We start from the raw sequence: 22,628 nt of genomic DNA, 5'->3' as shown, positions 1-22,628 counted from the left end.
TCATGAAATACTTTCAAAATAAGAGCTAGATGTTCTATATTGATACATTTCTTGTAAAAAATATTACCTTAATTTTTTTTTATTTAGACACAGATTATGTGGAAAATCCGCAACGTTCCTCCAGTTTTGTTTCTTATCGGACTGTAGAACGTGCGACACCAGCGCTGGCTGCCACAGGTGATATGACTATCGTGTGCTGCATCGTCGGAGAATAGGAGAGCGAAGGTCATCTGCATTACGGACCGTGAAAAAAAATCTAACATTTTAAATTGAATTTTTACAACTTTTAGACCTAAAACACGCGGGCGTTTGAAAATATAAAATATGCTATTGATACGATCGTATTAAACCTCAAGGGAGACAGGCGGTGACCACTGTCCTTTCCCTTTGGAGTCAAAATATCAAAACAGTATTTTGGGACAACTTTTCAGCGAATCGAGACTTTAGGCGTTTTCCGGTTTTCAGTTGGATTGGACATGTCGCCTTCACGGTCCATATTGCTGGTGGGAGAAGGGAACTTCTCCTTTTCTGCTTCTGTCTGCAAGTTACAGTCTGAGAGCAGCATCACGGCCACTTGCCTGCCGCATCAGGAGGAGGCACTGCGGCACGAAGGTGCAGCCAGCAACATCCAGACCATCAGGGACTCGGGTACTGGTACTGGGTGCGGAAGCCGTTGCTACTACTTTTAATATAGTTTAGAAATGATTGCCGTTCTTGTTTTTGTCCTTTCTTGTTTATTATTCAGGAGGGGCTGTGCTTTTTGAGGTGGACTGCACAAAGCTAGAGGAATGCGCCTCCCTGCAGGGCCGCATGTTTGATCGTGTGGTGTTCAACTTTCCCCATTGCGGAAGGAAGAGTGGAGTGAAAAAGAACAGAGAGCTTCTCAAAAGCTTCTTCCTCAGGTATAACTTTGTTGTGCCTCGACACCATCAACACATTTCTTATTTATGTCAAAAATTTGTCTGAGCTGAAGCAAACATGTTTAGGAAGGAATGAATGAACAGGCCTGTTACGGTAACAAAATTTGGTTTGATTAATTGTCTCAGAAATTATTGCGATAAACAATAAGTTATTATTGCTGTCATTTTGAGACCATTTTTAACAAAATTATAATAAGGCGAGTACACCCTTTCAGAGATCAACACACTGTGATTTCTAAAGAACATTTAGCTTGATGTGCAGACTTGTTTATGCTCATCCAGTCCCCAGTCTGCTAAAACAGATCAGAATTTCTCCTTCGGTTTTGACAATGTGGTTATCTAAAACATATGGTCTCTAAACATCATGTAACACAGTTACATAGTCTGTTCAAGCTCATATAAGGGGACATGTTTGGGCTTGATCAGAGGTGGAATGGTAAAATTGAATGTCTTTAAACACCTTCAGTATGTCATTTTTCATGTCATTGTCGAGCTGTGGAATTGCTGTTTGTGACATGTTTGTTCATCCAGGCAATTCATACTAGCTGTGAAATGTTTGCAACGTTTTTCAAAATGTCACCTTTTTAAAAATATTAAAGGGCAGCATGGCTTTACCAACCACGCTGTCTGAGTGCACACCAGGTTGCACTGTTCTGGTTGTATTTAATCTGTCGGTTAAACACTGCAGTGATCATGGACTGTCGGAAAGATGGAGCTAGCCTGTTTAAGGTCTTTTGTTTCCCAGCTGGGAAAACTGCCATATTTAGTTATTATTGTCTTCAAACAAATGTGGCACTCGAGAAAAGACAAATGAATATTATTGCGTCCAGCAAACTTATTGCACACATTTTTTCTTATCACGCAATTAATTGACTTATTGCTTCTTGCGACCTGCCTATGAATGAATACAGTGTGCAAATACTGTGTGCAAAGGTGAACATCTTTTCTTTTCTTTATATCTTCTTGAGAAAGAACAAGCTATGGTGCTGCTGAGATTCTATATTTTATTAATCTGATATTAACCAAAATAAAACTAAAAAACTTTTAAGTTCCAACACGCTACTTTAGTAATATGTGATCTATATGGTTTGTAAACTTTAAATGAGATTTTGTTCTCTTCTTTTCTGTTTTTACTGTAAAGAGGAACCTGTCCATCAGCACCAAAACTAAACTTTTTCTTCTTTAGAATGAATTTTGATATATTTTATGTTAAATGTGACATATTTTGATGCTGATTAATTTATTTTGCTAACTTTTATGCAAAATGATCTTTTAAACCATTAATCTGACTAAACAAATGTTTGTTTGGGTTTCTGGTTATTTTTGCTAATATCTTCTCTGCTCTTCTTCAGTCACGGTATTCCTGATTAAAAATAATAAATAAATAAAAATAAAATAAAAAATACAATTTCTAAATCATTTCTTAAATCATTACATTTAAAATGTGATAAAAAATGTATTCTTAGATGAGCGTAAACATTTTCAGTTGAAACACAATAGACTTCTCAAAATTAAATGATGATAAAATATCCTAAGCCAGATGTTAATTCTGTGTTTGCTTTCTATATCAACTATTTACTTTACTTATTTACTTGTATATCCTTCATTTATTTTTTGCGCTTCCAGTTGCATTCAGGTTTTGGCTGAGGATGGGGAAGTTCATGTCTCCTTATGCAACGGGCAAGGCGGGACACCTGCAGACCAGCCAAAGCGAGAATGGCACAACAGTTGGCAGGTAGTTGCCATGGCAGCTGAGGCACATCTAATCCTCACTGCTGTCCGTCATTTTGACAATGAGAATCACCAGAACTACAAGTGCACAGGATACAGGTAAGGAGTCAAGGTGAGTGTTGTAATGTACAAGTAGAAGCAGCTTTTTTGTGTGTTGTTGTGCCTTCTTTTTTTGCACACTGAAGTTCCATAATGATGTTGTTTATTATTTGCAGGAGTCAGGATAAGGGCTTTCATGTGGAGAAAGCATTGCTCCATGTGTTTACTCGCAGCCTTCCCTTCACTTCTGCTCAGAAAATTGAGGTTGAAGAGATTATTGAAGGGGAGAAGGTTCTATACAACATACCAGCTGAGCTCAGTGATTATGTATTCAGGTACAGTACTACAGATGCTCTTGTGCTGTTTTATTAAAACAAAACAAAACAAAAACATCAACGCTTCCTTTCTTTTGCTTTAGGAAGTTTCTCTGCCCAGATTCTTTCCACCCAGTCAAGTTGGTGCAGGATTTTCTTCTCGAGGGGCTTGAAGAAAATTGGCCGGTTGCCCTGACAACAGAGTCTGTTTCCTTTCTCATTGTGGCCAAACAACTACAGACAGGTTGCTGTGGCACTGACATCTCACAGTGCTACTGGATCCACCTGCTTCAGAAGGACTTCACCGCTGACACTGAAAGAAAAGATGCCTGCTGCTCAGACACACAGGAAGCTTTAAGTGGCTTAAGTGTTACTTCAGATAAAGCGGACAGGATAAGGAGCAAAGGAGATGAGAATGTACGGTGTGTATTCCCCCTTGATGTTGATCTTGAAGTTGAAAGTGACCATTACATGCTGCGCCCATGTCTGCTCCCTCAGATGGAAAAGCTTCAAACTCAAAAAGAAGAGATAAATAACAGTTCAGATCTTCAGGATGAAAGTGAGAAGACTAAAACAAGTGCTGAAGATGAGGGAAACAAGAAGGATGGGACATGTGGGGATTGTAATGGTATTGCTAATATGTTACATGGCACTAGTGGCGTGGTGTTCAGGAATGTACCCGTCAGCCTCTGGGCTCTGCCCGCCTTTCACGAGCTTCTCCTCACAGGTGTTTTCCCTTCAGAATGTGAACCATTTAAATTGCTGGGACACAAGCTGGAATCACTCCTTGCTCCATATGGGGTTTCTGTAGTAACAGAAGAAGGCGGCTTGCATTTAATGGCACAGCCAATGGGTTTGGTTGGTGAGGTGTTCACAACCACTGCAAGTGAGAATAGTAGCCATGTCAACATTGGCATTTCTTTAAATTTGGACCTCCTTGCTGTTCTCCTGTTCTCACTTCCCGACTGGCGGCTGCTGTGGTCACATGACCAACGTTTTTCAAAACAGTTTACGCGTCACCCACCGGTGGGGACACCGTTTCGGCCATTCTGCCTTTTTCCTGAGCCCTTCAGCTTTGATATCAGTTTCTGGACTGGGCCAACGTGGGAGGAGGTGTGGTTCCACGCAGCGGTCCGAGAAGCCAGCCACGGAACCGTTGAGCAGGTTAAACTCATCGACACATTCTCACATCCTGACCTGAGCCAGATCAGTTACTGCTACAGACTCATATACCACTCGCACACACATGCTCTGTCACACACACAAGCTCTCCAGTTTCACAAGCAACTGGAGTTTTTACTTTCCACTCGGCTGCAGGTCACCATCAGGTAGCGCAAAACGCAAACTCCTGCAGTCAAAGGAGAAACTGATATATTGAAGTTTCAGATGTGTGTGTGTAAGTGCTTAGAAAATATTGGCAAATCTGTAGTTGGATCAGCATTTAAAGTAATTGAGGCATTACTTGTAATTTGTCTTTGAAATGTGATGTGTTTCAATCATAAAATAAAGCCATTAACAATGTTCTGGTCTATCATTGTAAAATAATATAAGTATGTTGTGCATGGTTTGAAAAATAAAGAGACAATAAGTATGGAAATACCTTCAAAACAGATCTGAAATTAGTAACTTTTGTTTAAGATTAATTAATGTGAAACACCAAACAAATCTAGTTTACAGGCAATTGGATATATTTCGTCACTTCTTTACTAAAAGCCAGGATTACATTATAGAATCGTATTTGTAATTGCAAACCTTTATTTATTTTTTTATTGCTTAAATTGAAATGTATAGTTGTCTGAAGGTACATTTTGTTTAAGAAAAAAAGCTAACCTGTTCTTTTTCAAAAGATTTCTTGAGACAATTAAAAAAACCTCTCATAAACCTTAAATACTGTGGCTGCTGTATTTTAATAATCGTGTATTAATTTCAGTGGTAAAGCCTAACTCGGTGGTTATTTTATTTTCTAAAAAAAAAAAAAAAGCTTTTAAAAAGGATTTTATGATATAGTGAGCACATCTTATGGGAGTTGCTCACTGCAGATAAGTAACATGACAGTAGTTAGTGTTCAAGGATTACAATATTTTAACTTCACCTTTTAAACAATGTGACAAGTTTTAAAGAAACAATGCAGTACACTGAAAGGAGTTTATGCCAGCAGGTGTTTATGCTGTTTTATATAATATAGGCTACTTTATGTTATTCTATGTATATATTTACATATTCATTCATTCTGTAGTGTTCGGTAACTCTGATGTCAACCTGTCCAGCTGGAATTATGTATCTATTGTTTTGTGACTCATCCTTTTAACATTTATCTGTTGTTCTTTTTTTCTTTAATTATCATTTGGCATGTTCTTGTTACCTGTTTATAATGCAATGTTTTTATTTTCATTACATTTGCATTTATTTTTTTGTTGTTTATTTATGGCATAAGATGTGGGAGTTAGACTCCTTGGGATTGGGAACTCTGGGAACTGACTTTTTGTTCAGTCAACTGTACAGTTGCTTTCATTGCCTATAAAATCGGTGTTTACACAGTTACAGTGAATATATTCTCTTGTTGGAGGGTTAAAAAGAAATAAATGTTTGACTCCAAAATATTTTATCTAGTTTAAATATCTTCTTGCAATGTATATTTATTTCTGTATAGTTTGATTGCATTATCATTGTTGTAATTAAACAGGTTAACGATCACTGGGTCGGGGATGATTACAGAAAATCGTGTCATTAGTCCCCAGTCAGGGATCAGCTGTTAAAGGGAACCTGATGGTTTCTGACAGCGAACGAAAAGAGGCGAAAATGAACGAAGCATCGCTCGGCAGGACAGCGTTGGTAAACATGGCGGCCAAGGCGCTTCGGCAGCGCACCAGGCGAGGCAGCAGACAAGATGTCAACAACGTGAACATCCCCGCCGAAGCCCGACCACCGAAAGAGGAGAAAGTCAGCGATGACAGTAAAGTCACAGAGACCCGACAAGAGTGAGTATGAGGCGGAAGTAAAGACATTAGATCCGCCCTTGCTCCATCTCTGCTAACTGAGAGATTGAACAGAGGAAGCTAGCTTGCTAGCTACTGCAAGTTTTGACAATAATAAAATGATATTCTGATCCGAGTCCACCGACCGGACAGCCCACACAACTGTATTCAAATCAATAATTTGGACTACACTGAATATTAATTAGTACCTCCGCTCCAGTAGCTAATTCCCTAGCTGTTACCTGGTCAGACTCATTCATTCTGCACAGCTGCTCAGTCAGTGCCAAATTCATCAGAGCTTTCAGCAGTTTTTCAGGATAATCTCTTCACCATTGACTTAAATATTATTTGCATATCACGGATAACTGATTAGTGACGTTTGTGAAAACCTCTGAATAAAAGGATTATTTTAATGGATGACGTGTCTTAATAAAAGGTAACGCGAGGATCAGAATGACGCTGCCGCTGAGCTGTCTAATCAGACTATAAGTAAAACCAACGCTGCCAAACAAGAGCGACTATCAAAATACATATCATATGCTGATCATAGACCATAAAGCAAGAACTTTCCATATTGTAATGTTATTTTGATTCATGTAAAAGTATGCATATGTTTTGCAATGATAAAATAAACTGAAGTCACACGTGAAGTTGTGGAACATGCATGATTCAAAGGCTGTAATTTATGTACTCACATAGTACATTAATAAGTTCATGGTGAAATATTTTTAAAAAATATTAAAACTTAAAAGTATAGATGTATAAATTCGCACAGTTTGTATTATTCTAAGCCATGCAGGAACAATTTTGTGATTATTTGACTCGTAGGTTTGAGGGTCATTGGCACATTTCACTATCTGTGATAGATCATTTATTATTTTCATATAATTGCTCAGCTGCAAAGTGAGAGGATTTTTTCCTCATGTATAAAACAAATGGATAAACTTTACTGAATGATTATATTTGAGCCCTGTTTTCACACAGTTTCCCACCATTTATATTTCTTTATGTTTTGATGACTTTTACAATAAAAGTGTTGAGGTGTCCAGTTCCTAATGATTAACTGACTGCATTTCATGAAGCATCTATATTGATTTGAAGGATCCAGTCTTTTAGTACTTTTTAAATACCTAATACACAAAATACATTCCAGTAGTTTGAAAAGGAAGACATGTTTGGCTTTTAAATTAAAATCCAACAATGATGGCTTCAGTAATAGTGGTAGTGACATGGTTGGTTAGGGAAATTAAAGACAAAGAAGTAGGGCTGTCCTTCACAACAAATGTAAAAAAGAAATACAACAACTGAAGCTTCTTAATATAACTCAAACAGGGTGATGTTTGGAGCTGCAGCAGTGATAAGTGATGGTGCTCAAACTGTTCATTTGTGAATTCTTGGATTCAATTTTTGGCTCAGTCATTAACTATTAGGACTTGTCTTTCCTTTGTGGTCAGTTAACATTTACTTTGTTTCACTACAATGCTTTTATTTTTTCAGTCTAGTGCAGACTGATTACCCAGCTTAAAATAACTTTCTTAATCTGGGTCTGAATTTTTAAAAATAATTTTTTATTAACAAGTGATCCTGAAAATTTCTATAAGTTAATCCTGAACATTTTAGAAAAAAACCCAAAACATTTCTATACAGCATATGGATATTTAGCCATAATTCCTTTTCTTTTATAGGTCAATAAGTCGTGGAGGGCAGGTATGGGCTCCCGAAGGTTCGACGGCATTTAAATGCCTACTGTCTGCACGTTTCTGTGCAGCTTTGCTCAGCAACATCTCAGACTGCGATGAGACGTATAACTACTGGGAGCCTGTGAGTTTTCTCTCAGAAATTCCAGTAGTGTTTGTTCTTGGTGACAGTAAAAATACCTGTGTTAAAATAAAATAATGAAGCAACATTTTTTTTTTTAGATAACTGTTGCAGCTAATTCCTGCTGCTTTTTATGATTTTTTTTTTTAATGTCTTTACAGATGCACTATCTGTTGTATGGTACAGGAATGCAAACATGGGAATATTCTCCACTGTATGCCATAAGATCCTATGCTTACTTGTGGTTACACGCTCTTCCTGCTGGCTTGCATGCCCATGTTTTACAGACAAACAAGGTAATTTTTCCTTGTTCTCTTTTATTTGTAATCTGATCGTCTTAATCAGCTGATAGTTCAAACAGTGGACCTGCTCTCTTGTTTTGTGAAGGACCTGTGTTCACATGCAGGAAGATGTTATCTTGCAGGTGAACATAAAGAACTAAGTTTTTATTCTTTTCTTCAAAGTTAACCTGGAAAACCTTTTTTTTTTTTCCCCCTAAATCCTCCTGCAATGTGCCATCCACTGCTGTACATATATTCACATATGCAGTTACACACACAGTCGTATATCATGACACTGTAATATGTGTATGGTATTAACAGGCCTGTGTTATAATTGTGTTGTAGGTGTTGGTGTTCTACTTTGTACGATGTGTCTTAGCATTCTGCTGCTGTGTCTGTGAACTCTATTTCTACAAGTGAGTTTGTCCTGTTACATGCAAGTTTGTGTTAGAGCAATTTATTATACATATGCTGGTTCGGACATGGAATTTAAGAAGGTTTTTTTTTTGTGTTTGGAACAGGGCAGTATGTAAGAAGTTTGGTTTGCATGTTGGACGGCTGATGTTGGCATTCCTCGTCCTGAGCACGGGAATGTTCTGCTCATCTGCAGGTTTGTTTAATTTCTTTTTTTCCTCCTCCTTGTTTTTCCATTGAACTGACTTTAAAAAGCTTTTGAACCTATTAAAAACTGTCACTACTTGTCGGCATGTTTTATGTGAATGAAGCTCTGCTGAGGATGTGTTTTAAGCTAGAGAGTGCAACACTTTTGTGAAATGTTCTTGTTTTATTTGTTTTTATGACTAACTTTTTTTTTTTGTTCTCCTCAGCATTCCTACCTTCCTCTTTCTGTATGTATACCACCATGATTGCCATGACAGGATGGTTTCAGGACTCAACACCGTTAGCTGTTACAGGCGTGGCTGCTGGTGCCATTGTCGGATGGCCGTTTTCTGCTTTGGTTGGGTATGACTGTCAGCATAAAATACCATCCAGCTGGTGATGATTCTCCCAGACAGGTGCATGGAAATGATTTCTTTAATCCGTCTCTGCAGGCTTCCGATTGCTTTTGACCTGTTGGTGATCAAAAGGGAGTGGAAAAGTTTCTTGACCTGGTCAGCTATCGCGTTGCTTCTGCTGCTGGTGAGAATATTTACAGGAATGAATTTACAAAACAAACAGAAATTTAGACTTAACAATTAGATCAGGCATGTCCAAACTCAGTCCCCGAGAGCTGCTGTCCTGCAGGTTCTTAATGTTCCTCTACTCTTACACATCTACTTATTAAGTGGATCCAACTGCCTATAAAGTTCTGCACAGTTGCTCATAAATTTTAGTCAGGTGTGTTGGAGCAGATCAAAATCCTGCAGGTTGCAGCCTTCGAGGATCAGAGCTGGAAATCCCTGAATTCAATACAGTACAGCCCAGCAGAAGTGTATGCAGATGACAGTTACACAACATAGATTTTTTTTATGTTACATATAGAAATGTTTTTTTTTCATGTTATACATGTAAGACATTTTCACAAAAAACTTTTGCCATTTACTTTCCTTTTGTCTTGTTTGTACTCCACAGGTACCCCTCGTGGCTGTGGATACTTTATTTTACGGCAAACTAGTCATAGCTCCACTCAATATTCTACTGTACAATGTCTTTACACCACATGGACCAGATCTATATGGTAATTTAAAAAAAAAAAGTACTAAAAAGCTCTTTTAGTGGGTATATTGCATAGTTGTTACATTATCTATTATATTATTGTAAGCAGTAGCACACAGATAATGTTGAACAAGAGCACAGATAACCAAAAAAAAGGCACTCAACAGTTATAAACCATGCATGCAGTGGTAGTAAAATCAGTTATTATTTAATGAGATATTTGACATACAAACTAGCATATTTCTTTTTATATTACACAGTTATAGTGCAGAAACTTTTCTGGTGCCTGCAGTTTTGCTGTAAAATCTTCAACATTGTTTTCAGGTACAGAGCCGTGGCATTTCTATTTTGTAAATGGGGTCCTGAACTTTAACGTGGTGTTCGCTCTGGCGCTGTTTTCCCTGCCACTCACAGCACTCATGGAGACGCTGTTGCACAGATTCAATGGTGAGGACTGTGCACGTTTCCTGCCACAGAACTAAAATATCATTTCTGTTTTTACAAGTGCACTACCTTCAGCGAGGAGCTCAGATGCCGTAGTTTCTTTCTTGTCATGGTTTTCCTATTTTATAGATTTTAGCAACATATGAATTAAATTAAGCAAATATTAAATTGTGGTTTTTTTTTTTGGTTTTTTTTTTCGCTGTGATTTTCATTTCACATTTGCTCCTGTGATCTCATATTGTTGTACATGCGTGTGTTTCCTGCAGTGCAGAACCTAGGTCGTCCATATTGGCTGACTCTGTCTCCAATGTACCTGTGGATGCTGGTTTTCTTCACTAGACCCCATAAAGAAGAGCGATTTCTCTTTCCAATCTATCCTCTCATCTGCCTCAGTGGGGCAGTAGCGCTCTCTTCTTTACAGGTGGGGTATGCCATATTCAGTGCTGGTTTTCAAAGCAACAGTGTGTGCATCGTTTTCATTTAATTGTGGCCACTTTTACTTATAAACAAGTGGGTTCAATTAATTTAAAAAAAAAAAACACCTCTCTGCAGAAATGCTACCACTTCCTGTTCCAGCGATACCGATTAGAGCACTACACAGTCTCCTCCAACTGGTTGGCTTTAAGTGCAGTTGTTGTCTTCACAGTGTTGTCCCTGTCCCGTTCTGTTGCCCTTTTCAGAGGTTTGTGAACACCAGACAAACATCTCTATTTGTAACAGTGCCGGTAAGAAGCAGCAGTTTATGACAAAGAGATTTCTTTTGTTTTTGATTGTGTTTACAGGTTATCATGCCCCTCTGGACCTGTACCCAGAGTTTCACCGCATTGCCAAGGATCCAACCCTACATTCAGTTCTTGAAGGCAGACCGGTCAGCGTGTGTGTTGGAAAAGAGTGGTACCGCTTTCCAAGCAGCTTCCTTCTGCCACACAAGTCAGTATCCAGGAACATGAAAGTGTATAAAAAAATTACTTTTATTCTTTTCAGGTGTAACTGCAAAAATAGATGTTTCCATCCAGATGCTTTTAGGCTCCTATTCAGTAATAATAAACTGACTTGACAATTTGCACGTAATCATTTCATTAAACCAACTCTTAGTAGAACGGTAGTTTATAGAAATACAGTTAAATGTATATTTGCAAAAGATATACATTACCAGTTAAAAGTTCGTACACCTTTTTAGCGGTATTCTATATATGTTACATTGCATCTATACGTTTACAGCATGCATGGGTGCAAAACCATCTTAAATCTCCATCTATAATTCTCTGTCTTGATCTCCAGTTGGCAACTGCACTTTATTCAGTCAGAGTTTAAAGGGCAGCTGCCTCAGCCATATGCCTCAGACCCATTGGCCACTCAGATCATCCCGGCTAATATGAATGACCAGAACCTGGAGGAGCCGTCCAGATATGTAAGCCTCTGAGGGACATCCATGTTTGACATATATATATATATATATATATATATATATATATATATACTGTAAGTAAGTGGATTTGACCTGAAGTGTGAAGCGTTGTCTTTGTGCAGGTTGATGTCAGACATTGCCACTACCTAGTGGACCTGGACACAGAGGAAGAGACACAGCTTGAACCGCGTTACTCAGCCAACAAAGAGGAGTGGAGCGTTATTGCTTATAAGCCTTTCCTTCAAGCATCAAGGTAATATTGCAAATACATGATTGACAGAAAAATTGAAAGATGACGCAGAGGTCTTGCATCAGGAAACTTTAATGAGTGATGCATTTGGGATTTTTTTTAGTTATTTTTTATTTAATATTCTGTTTTCCCTCAGGTCATCTCCTTTCTTCAGAGCTTTCTACATCCCATTGATATCAGATCATCATACTACCTACAGGCGCTATGTCATCTTGAAGCCACGGTGGAAAAAGCACCCTCGTAAACGGGGCCCGGTTGAGTTTTGATCCTCAACCTACACCTTGCCCACCCATGTACAAAACCCTAAAAGGAGGAGTGTGTCTCCTCCCCTCCAAAACAGCTGGTATTTGTGTGTCAGCGTGCATGTGACTTGTCTCATGAAACATATGAAGAAAAAAAAAAATCACAACCTTTAAAGACTTAGTCTGCTTTTCTGGGGTTGTGTGTTTGAGAGTAAAGGGAAAATGTTGTGTATTCAGAATGGTTGTCTGTCATCAGCTGGACATTTTACCTTTTTTTTTTTTTTATGTGTGAGGGGATGAATGTGTAACAGGAAATACCCACTGCAGGATTTTACATTAAGTGAACCCATAAAAGGCCATGACACACATCCCTGTGTTTTCTCTTCATATTGTACTTGAAAATGTGGCCTGAACGGAAGAACTGCTCTTAAAAATTAATGTAAGAGATCTTGTAGTGTCTGCTTTTGTGGACATGCAGTATGCAAGTGGTGAAAATGAGTGAGTGAGTGGCTGTCTCTTTAATTTAAAGTGGAATTCTAATAAAAACTTGATTGACTGTGATGCAAAACTTCCGTCTTTTTTTTTTTTTTTTTTTTAAATGGACATCAGAGTCACTTTGCAACACATTACAACAGGATAAATTCTAATCATTTTTTAATTTAAACTTTTTTCATATAACAAACATACAAACCACCCTCACATACAGGACCAATTACAAGGCATTACACATACTAAACAAATAATTATGACACTGCTGTATTTCATCATTCTCTTCAAAATCATGCCATTTAGTATCATCTGGTCAGGCTACAGGCACATAAGCTCATTTCACTGTAGAAGCCACGTTGTTCTTTTTGTTGGTTTTACTGTTTAGACTTCCCTAATGAGAAATGGAAAGCCTGTAATGAATGATGAAAGAAGTATATCAAGAACTGGACATGCCACAACTCGCAGCACAGTCAAAACACAATGCGTAGAACAATCCGTTACAGTGGTTATCTCTGAGATAACCTTGATGTGGATGAACTCAAAAGTGATTAAAACAGCATCTTTTGTGGGCATGAAACAAACATGAAAGTCCAAGACCTCAATAGTATCTGACCAAGCAAGGGCAGCATGACAAGGCCATGCAAACAGGCTGTTGTACACAAACTTGTACCATGCTTAACTGCAAAGTTGCAGGTAATCCATCAGTTCATTTCTTTACTGGTTCAACTGTTTTACCAGTGGCAGAAAATCTACTGTCTCTAAAAGCTTTTGATATGGTTATTTAGTTAATAATTATATAATTGATATGGATGTCAGTATTTGAAACGAGGGTGATTAGAAGGGTTTGAAGAAATGAAATGATAGAGAGTTTTTATGTAAAATGTGGTCAAACAGATTACAGTTGTATTTCTACAATGCAGCCCCAAGCTAAGAATATGATCAAAAATAATGAATAGTAAACTACTTTTTCTTTTCCAATTTTCTGTTTTGTCTTAATACATTGTGACTACAGAACCTATAATGCAAGGTAATGGCTGACAGAAATGAATAGCAGGCTGTATAGTCCAGAGCACATGACCTCTTGCAAAGGGAGTGGATTATGTTTTTTAAATTCACACCAGTCTAACCCCACACTCTCAGACATTTATTTGCTTTAATCTTAACTCAGCTGACACTGAATGAAGTGGAGGTTATACAGCATTTGATCTAATCCTCCATACCACCATAAAAAGATAAAAACTGTTGCTGCACAGTGTTGTTTTTATTCAATATCTGGATTCACTTTTAGTATGATAAAGTGTAGGAAATAATAGCCTTGAAAAATCCTTAGACTTTGTCAGCTTTAGATCTGAATAGTTGCAATTAAATTGAACACTGGATCTTTAAAAGCACATCTGTTATGAGCACAACCCAATTAATATCATACATCTGAGTCAAACAGTCCTTTCGCTTTGGGTTTATACTCCCAAATAAATGTGTTTTTATTTAGCATGAACCAGCTAGCATCAGGCCAATCTACCCTTAAAGTACAAACCAGGCAAGAAACAAAATATAATCTGGGTGTTCCAGTATCTTCCATCCCTTAAACAAACCATACAAACAAGCACAACCAGCACATGCACAGTTTTTTGCTAGTTTTGCCTTTCTGTCATTGCAGTTCAGAGGATTAGTAGTTTTCTCTGTTGATCCATTCCTGTTCATTAAAGTATCTCCTTCCACCATCAAGATTCAGGCCATTTCTGTAGCAATCCACATTGGCATGGAAGGACTTCCTGTTTGCAAAAGTTCCAAGGCTGGTTTGATAAGTCTCCTGTTTGCCGTTGGTAATGTATGTCTGATAGAGGTCAACTTTTCCTACGTCTCCTCCAGCCCTTAGTTTGGCATCATAGAGTTCACTCCCTGCTCTGATAGTGCCATCATACAATCCATGTTCCCCATATACACTGCTGCTATAATGCTCACTCTTTGTCGTGCGACGGCCTAGACTCCTATCATAAAACTCCCTGTTTCCAGGGCGACCGAGACTGCTGTCATGCAGGTCTCTCTTTCCCATACGGCCCAAGCTGGTGTCATAGAAGTCACATGTGCCTCTACGCCCAAGGCTGAGCTCATTCAAGTCAAAGTTAAGGAAGCAGCTCTCTGTACTTGCGAGTGTGACAAAGCCACTCTCTGTGTCACGACCCCCTAGGTTGTCATAGTCACCAGTTGGTGTATCAGGAGAGGAGCACAAAAAGGAGGTGTTTTTGGTGTTTGGGCGAGCTGAGACCAGATCATCATCCTTCTGGGAGCGAATGATGTTGTACACGTCAGTCGGGGTTGGACTGGGACAGACTCCTGGGTCTGTCTGACATACTTCTGATTTCTGTTGTTTTCTCCTTCTGTCTCATACACACACACACACACACACATACACAGAAACAGCAGATCAGCGACAACAATACACTGGAAAGTAAATTCAATTACTCAGTTTTCATCTTCCAATTAGTACATTGAATTACCAAAACTTCCATTATTTCCTCAAAATGATTATAAACCATATTAATTCAACTGCAGCGTTGTGTAATATGATGAACAAAAATATTCTAATCAATTTACACCACACGCTTTCCTGGTCTTGTTGGAAAAAAGTTCCTTTATGTGTATCATTCACCCTTGTCTGAGCAACTTTGAATAAAATGTAAGATTTTATGTCTTTGACAGTTTGGTAGAATACATATTTCACATGTGAAAAATATCAGAAAATATCTATAAGATAAAATTGTCAATTATCAATTTGGGAAGAGTTATAAACCAATATCTAACCTATTTGAAGTCGACAATTAACAATACAGTTAATTGTGGAAATTATTTAACAATTGCCCTTCTTATCAGAAATAACCTTGCAGTTTCATAAGGTCAGACCTTGAAGTTTTCAAAGGACACTGGAACTGTAGAGCTCTAAAGGGAACATGGGAACACGGCATAGAAATTAAAAGCTAAAGCTGAAGAAACCACAAGATGAGAACAAAGTAAAGCTATTTGGGGATAATGCGTAGTGCCGCAATCAAAGATAACTGCACGCTGCATAACAGCATAAGAATATAAGCACAAGAATGTCAAAACAATTGTTGATCATGTTAGTAGCGAGGTTGATCATCTGGGTTTGTTGCAGCTACCAGAACTGAGAAGTTCATAAACTTCTCATAAACTTCACAGTTCCAATGTCCTTTGAAGTTCATAAACTTCTCAGTGAACCAAAGTAGTTTGGAGTCAAATGTAAGGCCATATGTCTGACAGCTCAAGCTAAGCAGAAACAGGGTCACACACCAACAAATGTAAAACAGAATGGCTGAAAGGAAAAGAATAAATGCCTTTAAATCAATTAATCATTAATTAATCAATTAATAAAAAAAAAAAGGTTCCTTACCGTCTGGCAAGTAGTTTGAAGCAGCAGACTCCCGTCACCGTCAGCAGCAGCAGTATGAGTGGGATGGTGGGAATGATGACGTAAACCAAATTGACAGCTATAAGATTGATAAAAACATACAAGGTGTGAATATGATGACTAATATGAAGGTTTTAGACATGATGCAGAATTAGCCAGTGTGACCTGTTCTTCTGTCCTGGTTGTGGTCTCTTGGATCCCAGGGGAGTAGGGGTGAAGGGAAGGCAGCTGTAATAAATGACATCCACTATGTTTAGACTACTTACCATACATTCATCTTTAATCTATCTAAAATCTCCAGTGAATCGTGTTCTACGTCATTGTTTTTTACCTGTTGGGGTAGAGTTGGTTGACGGAGTGGGGTCCCACACCCTCTCTGGGAAGGAAACAAATCAGTCAGTGCTGTTGATATATTTTTAAAGCAGAGGAAAATAGAATTATCATCTAATTATACCAGCAGTATATTTGCAGATGAAGTTGTTTTTGGTTTCACAGTTGTCGTCATTCCATTGAAACATGTAGAGTCCGCCAAGGCCAGGGGGAGCAGATGGCTGGTGGTACATTACAACACACACCTCATAGCCGCATGATGGTTCATCCCAGTGCCAGTTTCTGAAACATGACAGAGCAAAAATACAGTGGGATTGTCAAAGCTGCTTGAACAGAAGACTTTTAGCTAAAGGTTATCAAATAGAGCTTATATTATGTAATTATTTGATTTAATTAAAAACACACACGTTCTGAAAAACACTGTATAATTTTATGGGCTCGTTGATTGCCTTTCTCAACACGACAATTATCCTGTGCAGTATTTCTCCACTTTAATTCAAACCCAACTCCACCCGACCATCTGACTTCATGTCATGAAATTTATTAAAACAAGTCATGTAATTTGGATATTATACAAAAATTTGTATCCTGTAATTGTATTAAAGAATTTGAGAGTAAATTGCAGCTACAAATTTTGTGTAATGTACAGTTGAGCTCATATTTACTCATACCCTTTCATTAAAGAAGGAAAAAACAGCTGCCTGTAAAAGAAGCTTAAATTGGCTAATGTAATAATAAAGAAAATTTAGATGAAAATCATTATATTATTTTCTAATTCTGGCTCAATAGAAATATTTTTTTAAAAAAGCAAACAAATAAGAAAATTTATTACAAATTACATTACTCATAAACTAATATTTTGTTGAACAATCCTTTAATGTTTCCACTACAGTCAGGTGTTTTCTGTTTCTCTCAGTCAGACTTTTACACCTGTTGACAGGTATTTTGTCCCACTGTTCAACACAAAAGTGCTCTAATTTGTCCAGGATCAATTTGGTTGTTTGTTTAAATTAAATAATAATAATAAAAAAAAAAAAAAATCAGTGTCTTGTATTACTAAATTATATTTTTGCAAATTTTTAGTTATTGTTCCTTTTTTAAGTCTCCAGTTATTTGAGTGACTGTTGTAAATTCAGCCTTTTCTTTAATGAAAGGGTATGAATACATATGAGCACAACTGTATCTCCTTATTAACTATGATTTTCAAAAGCCTTCATCCTGTAGATTCCACCTATATCCAACCAGAAAAGGATCACTGTTGGGAGTAGTTCTGGTTGTTTATAAATCAGTCCTGCATCCTGGGACATTCCTAGTTTGTCCCCCGGAATATATGTTTATCACCAAATTTTCATCAATAATACTAATAAAGTAATTTAGCTGTAACATTCTCTGTCTGCACTATGATGCCCTGGTTGGCACTGCCACATCACAGCAAAGAGTTCCTGGTTTAAGGCTCAGCTTTCTGGGACTCTTCCCATGCATGTGTTGTTTTATCGCAGGTACTCTCACACCCTCCCACAGATTGGGTAGGTGATTCTAAATTAGTCCAAATTAGGAAAGAGTTTGAGCATGGGTGGCATGGACTAGCCCTCTAGACTGTAGCTTTCTAAGATTTCAACCCAGTACACGAATTAAAAAATCAGTTTCCTAACATGAAGGTAAAAGTGGAAATTTAAATGAATTGTCAGGGAATTACGCTTCCACTTTTTCTCCACACCCATCCCCCACCTGAATGTAGACTTGCTGCCATCCACCCAATAGTACTGGGAAGAGCAGTCAAAGCTGCTGTTCTCATCTCCATGGTTACGTCTTAGACCGATCCAGAAGTCTCCATCTGTTGGGCGGAGCTCTGTGATGAGCTGCTCAATGGTCTTCTGCTCAGATGCAGACTCGATGGTCAGCAGCTGGCCTCCATCTCTTCTACAGGCGAGCTCTGCCTCAACAAAGTTCAGCTTCCGGCGGAGCTCAGAGAAATAGGCCAACTTGTAGCATGGTCTCTCTTTTCCAGCCTTACACACACGCTGGCCTGAACACACAGTCACCTCATTACAGATGTACAACTAAACTTTCTTGTTTAAAGCACTGATAACAAGATATAATACTTTGTAGAAATAATTGCATACCTCTGGCTTCAAATATGTTTGCTGGAGGAGCCAAAAGTCCAAAGTAAAGTCAGGAAGTCAGGCCATGTGCAAAGACTGAATCATGATTAAATCAAGAATTCCAACTTTGTGGTATGTTGTGTATGTGGCTTACCTGTAATGAGGCTTTTGGCTGCAGATGGATCAAAACATGCAAACAAGACACAGAAAAGGATCAGCAGGTCCATCTTCGAGAACTATTAATACTTTACCATCAAACGTTGAGTTTTAGTTTAGTCTTCTTCATCTTGCTGTCCAGTCACCAGTCGGGTAATCAAACCTGTTTAAGGCTAACAAGTGAAACTTCACTTCATATTGCAAAGTGTAAGCTAAAGTAGATGTGAGAAAACGCTTGAGAAGATTTCAGTTCAGAAAGAAATATCAAAAAGAGCTGTGGAGACAAGTCCCCCGTTGTGTCTGCTGAAAGAGAGGTATGTGATCCAGAAGGAGGAGCAGGGAGAGAAGACTGCATGTTTGGGAGGGGGCTGTAATCTGTTAAGAGCAGTCTTAATGACTGGGAGAGGAGGCTGCATCGATCGCAAGACATCTAATCATGCAAGTGCTTCTCATCGTAAACGCTGACAAGAGGCAGATTTCGCTCCTTCTTTTATTACTTAAGCTTTTGGTGTTATCATTACAATAGTGATAAATGAAAATGATTTCCTCTCAGCTGGTAAAGGATATTTTGAAGCATTTTTTTCTCCATAGGACCATATTGCAGCATTTCCACTCATTGCGAACCATGTGCACTGCTGAGAAATTGAAGACAAGGTGCAAGCTCTGCATTGCTCTGTCCCTTTGCTGTGAGGCTCTGGAGCTGCCTTTCAAAGAGAAATACATGTTCCACACTTGTTTAGCTCTTTTGTCTTGGTTCTACAAAGCACTACAGAAATGTTTCTCAGTCATCGTGGTGTTTTTCTCTCTTCTTTCATACACAGATGCACATATCAGGGACGGTGTAGGGTTCCGTGTCTTATGCTCTGACTTGCGGATACGCTGAGAACTGAACCACCAAAACTTCTGTTTGGAAGAAAACCATCCCAAAAGAGTCTTTGCCCCGGCTGTGGCTCTAAAATATGTCTTTGCTAAATCAAACGTTACCAAAGACATTTGGGGAAATCTCAAAATCCCTGCTACAAGTTTAGATTTTTTTCTACTCTTTAGATTGATTATCTTATTGTTGTAAAACATGACCTCACCTTTCTTTGAAACCCTGCCCACTTGAAATCAATGAGGAGAGCATGAATACAGTAAAACACAACTGCAGACACAAATCTGTCCAAGGAAAGAAAACAACAACAAAATTTGTCCTGATGTTGAGTAGGTTGAGAGTAGGAAGCAGAATAAAGTGCTGAATTAAACAAAAATCTAACAATGCAATAGACATTGACAATGAGATAAGATACAGTATTTACAAGATGATTAAAAAAAAGATGAGAATGATTACAGATCACTCTGCAGTGCTGAGTTCTGGATTTTGATAAGCCACAGGAAGGAGTGATTTGCTGTGTCCTGTGTCGCATTGGAAGAATATCAGTGTGTTGCTGAGCTTGTCCAAAGTGTGAAGGGCTGAAGGGCAGGACAGTCATTACCTGATCTGCATCTTCCCCATCGTAATATCAAGCTCTGGACTCACAACATGTCAGACTTTACGGGTAAGTTTGTTGAGTCTGTTGGTGTCTGTTACCACAGTAAGCAGCAGCTGAAAAAATCACACTGATTAATTCCTCAGAAGTTTTTATAGCTGTTTATTCTGACTCATATTCTTGAGTAGAATGACAAGAAGTACTTCTGCTTGAATAAATCTGATGTGCCATCCATCCATCCATCTTCTGCCGCTTATCCGGGGTCGGGTCGCGGGGGCAGCAGCCTAAGCAGGGAAGCCCAGACTTCCCTCTCCCCAGCCACATTTGCCAACTCTGCGGGGGGGGATCCCGAGGCGTTCCCAGGCCAGCCGAGAGATGTAATCCCTCCAGCGTGTCCTGGGTCTTCCCCGGGGTCTCCTCCCAGAGGGACGTGCCTGGAACACCTCACCAGGGAGGCGTCCAGGAGGCATCCTGACCAGATGCCCGAGCCACCTCAACTGGTTCCTCTCGATGCGAAGGAGCAGCGGCTCTACTCTGAGCCCCTCCCGGATGACTGAGCTCCTCACCCTATCTCTAAGGGAGAGCCCGGCCACCCTGCGGAGGAAACTCATTTCAGCCGCCTGTATACGAGATCTCGTTCTTTCGGTCACGACCCACAGCTCATGACCATAGGTGAGGGTAGGAACGTAGATCGACTGATAAATCGAGAGCTTCGCCTTCTGGCTCAGCTCCTTCTTCACCACGACAGACCGGCGCAGAGCCCGCATTACTGCAGACGCCGCACCGATCCGTCTGTCGATCTCACGCTCCATCCTTCCCTCACTCTTGAACAAGACCCCGAGATATTTAAACTCCTCCACTTGAGGCAGGACCTGGCTCCCGACCCGGAGAGGGCAATCCACCCTATTCCGGCTGAGGACCATGGTCTCAGATTTTGAGGTGCTGATTCTCATCCCAGCCGCTTCACACTCGGCCGCAAATCGCTCAAGCGAGAGCTGGAGATCACGACCAGATGAAGCCAACAGGACCACGTCATCCGCAAAAAGCAGGGACCCAATCCTGAGGCCACCAAGTCGGATCCCCTCAACCCCTCGGCTGCGCCTAGAAATTCTGTCCATATAAGTTATGAACAGAATCGGTGATAAAGGGCAGCCTTGGCGGAGTCCAACCCTCACCGGAAACGAATCCGACTTACTACCGGCAATGCGGACCAAGCTCTGACACCTGTCGTACAGGGACCGGACAGCTCGTACAAGGGGGTCCGGTACCCCATACTCCCGGAGTACCCCCCACAGGAGCCCCCGGGGGACACGGTCGAATGCCTTCTCCAGGTCCACAAAGCACATGTAGACTGGTTGGGCAAACTCCCATGCCCCCCCCCAGGACCCCAGAGAGGGTATAGAGCTGGTCCACAGTTCCGCGACCAGGACGAAAACCACACTGCTCCTCCTCAATCCGGGATTCGACTATCCGGCGGACCCTCCTCTCCAGGACCCCTGAATAGACCTTACCAGGGAGGCTGAGGAGTGTGATTCCCCTGTAATTGGAACACACCCTCCGGTCCCCCTTCTTAAAAAGGGGGACCACCACCCCAGTCTGCCAATCCAGCGGTACTGCCCCCGATGTCCACGCGATGCTGCAGAGGCGTGCCAGCCAGGACAGCCCCATAGCATCCAGAGCCTTAAGGAACTCCGGGCGGATCTCATCCACCCCCGGGGCCTTGCCGCCAAGGAGCTTTTTGACCACCTCAGCGACTTCAGCCCCAGAGATAGGAGAGTCCACCCCTGAGTCCACCAGCTCTGCTCCCTCATGGGAAGACGTGTTGGTAGGATTGAGGAGGTCTTCGAAGTATTCCCTCCACCGACCCACAACGTCCCGAGTTTAGGTCAGCAGCACCCCATCTCCACTGTACACAGTATTGATGGAGCACTGCTTCCCCCCCCCTGAGCCGCCGGATGGTGGACCAGAATCTCCTCGAAGCCGTCCGGAAGTCTTTCTCCATGGTCTCGCCGAACTCCTCCCATGCCCGAGTTTTTGCCTCGGCAACGGCCGAAGCCGCATGCCGCTTAGCCCGCCGGTACCCATCAGCTGCCTCCAGAGTCCCACAGGCCAAGAAGGCCCGATAGGACTCCTTCTTCAGCTTGACGGCATCCCTCACTGCTGGTGTCCACCAACGAGTCCTGGGATTACCGCCACGACAGGCACCAACGACCTTGCAGCCACAGCTCCGGCTGGCCGCCTCAGCAATAGAGGCACGGAACACAGCCCATTCGGACTCAATGTCCCCCGCCTCACTCGGGACATGTTCGAAGCTCTGCTGAAGGTGGGAGTTGAAGCTCGCTCTGACAGGGGACTCAGCCAGACGTTCCCAGCAGACCCTCACAACACGTTTGGGCCTGCCAGCTCTGACCGGCTTCCTCCCCCACCATCTGAGCCAACTCACCACCAGGTGGTGATCAGTTGACAGCTCCGCCCCCCTCTTCACCCGAGTGTCCAAGGCATGTGGCCGCAGGTCCGACGATACGACTACAAAGTCGATCATTGAACTGCGGCCCAGGGAATCCTGATGCCAGGTGTACA

The 22,628-nt window shown here is 40.5% G+C and overlaps 3 protein-coding genes across 4 annotated transcripts; 2 read left to right on the top strand and 1 right to left on the bottom strand.

The window, feature by feature from the left end:
- Nucleotides 1-189: 189 nt before the first annotated feature.
- Nucleotides 190-4,438, top strand: fdxacb1 (ferredoxin-fold anticodon binding domain containing 1). Of its 2 annotated transcripts, none has more exons than XM_079247314.1 (5): nucleotides 190-612; nucleotides 746-902; nucleotides 2,547-2,750; nucleotides 2,867-3,025; nucleotides 3,109-4,438. In XM_079247314.1, the coding sequence occupies exons 1-5, from the start codon at nucleotides 477-479 to the stop codon at nucleotides 4,334-4,336; spliced, it is 1,884 nt and encodes a 627-aa protein (XP_079103440.1). In that variant the 5' UTR covers nucleotides 190-476; the 3' UTR covers nucleotides 4,337-4,438. The 2 variants fall into 2 exon arrangements, with proteins under 2 accessions (XP_079103440.1, XP_079103439.1); XM_079247313.1 differs by having other exon boundaries at nucleotides 190-648.
- A 1,392-nt stretch (nucleotides 4,439-5,830) lies between these two features.
- Nucleotides 5,831-12,585, top strand: alg9 (ALG9 alpha-1,2-mannosyltransferase). The gene is made up of 15 exons (XM_079247316.1): nucleotides 5,831-5,982; nucleotides 7,665-7,800; nucleotides 7,959-8,093; nucleotides 8,424-8,494; nucleotides 8,600-8,688; nucleotides 8,906-9,041; nucleotides 9,131-9,218; nucleotides 9,651-9,756; nucleotides 10,059-10,181; nucleotides 10,445-10,599; nucleotides 10,731-10,860; nucleotides 10,961-11,108; nucleotides 11,460-11,589; nucleotides 11,709-11,839; nucleotides 11,973-12,585. Exons 1-15 carry the CDS (start codon nucleotides 5,843-5,845, stop codon nucleotides 12,100-12,102), a joined length of 1,848 nt encoding a protein of 615 aa, XP_079103442.1. The 5' UTR covers nucleotides 5,831-5,842; the 3' UTR covers nucleotides 12,103-12,585.
- Nucleotides 12,586-14,233: 1,648 nt separating this feature from the next.
- On the bottom strand, nucleotides 14,234-18,650 carry layna (layilin a; the record flags this gene model as incomplete). Its single annotated transcript, XM_079247405.1, has 7 exons — nucleotides 14,234-14,945; nucleotides 15,974-16,070; nucleotides 16,323-16,367; nucleotides 16,446-16,603; nucleotides 18,050-18,347; nucleotides 18,445-18,465; nucleotides 18,578-18,650. 7 exons carry the CDS (start codon nucleotides 18,648-18,650, stop codon nucleotides 14,234-14,236), a joined length of 1,404 nt encoding a protein of 467 aa, XP_079103531.1.
- Nucleotides 18,651-22,628: the final 3,978 nt, after the last annotated feature.

This window comes from Telmatherina bonti, assembly GCF_933228915.1.
Source record: "Telmatherina bonti genome assembly, chromosome: 10".
Lineage (NCBI taxonomy): Eukaryota > Metazoa > Chordata > Actinopteri > Atheriniformes > Telmatherinidae > Telmatherina > Telmatherina bonti.
Note: the sequence above shows the minus strand (reverse complement) of the source record. Positions and strands in the feature narration are given on the sequence as shown.

Excerpts from the sequence above, each read along its gene's own strand:
- fdxacb1 (XM_079247313.1), top strand. The coding sequence starts at position 477 with ATGTCGCCTTCACGGTCCATATTGCTGGTGGGAGAAGGGAACTTCTCC. Across the intron at positions 649-745 it reads CCAGACCATCAGGGACTCGG|GAGGGGCTGTGCTTTTTGAG; the intron begins GTACTGGTACTG and ends TTTATTATTCAG. Across the intron at positions 3,026-3,108 it reads CTCAGTGATTATGTATTCAG|GAAGTTTCTCTGCCCAGATT; the intron begins GTACAGTACTAC and ends CTTTTGCTTTAG.
- alg9 (XM_079247316.1), top strand. The coding sequence starts at position 5,843 with ATGGCGGCCAAGGCGCTTCGGCAGCGCACCAGGCGAGGCAGCAGACAA. Across the intron at positions 9,757-10,058 it reads ACATGGACCAGATCTATATG|GTACAGAGCCGTGGCATTTC; the intron begins GTAATTTAAAAA and ends CATTGTTTTCAG. Across the intron at positions 11,590-11,708 it reads TGGAGGAGCCGTCCAGATAT|GTTGATGTCAGACATTGCCA; the intron begins GTAAGCCTCTGA and ends GTCTTTGTGCAG.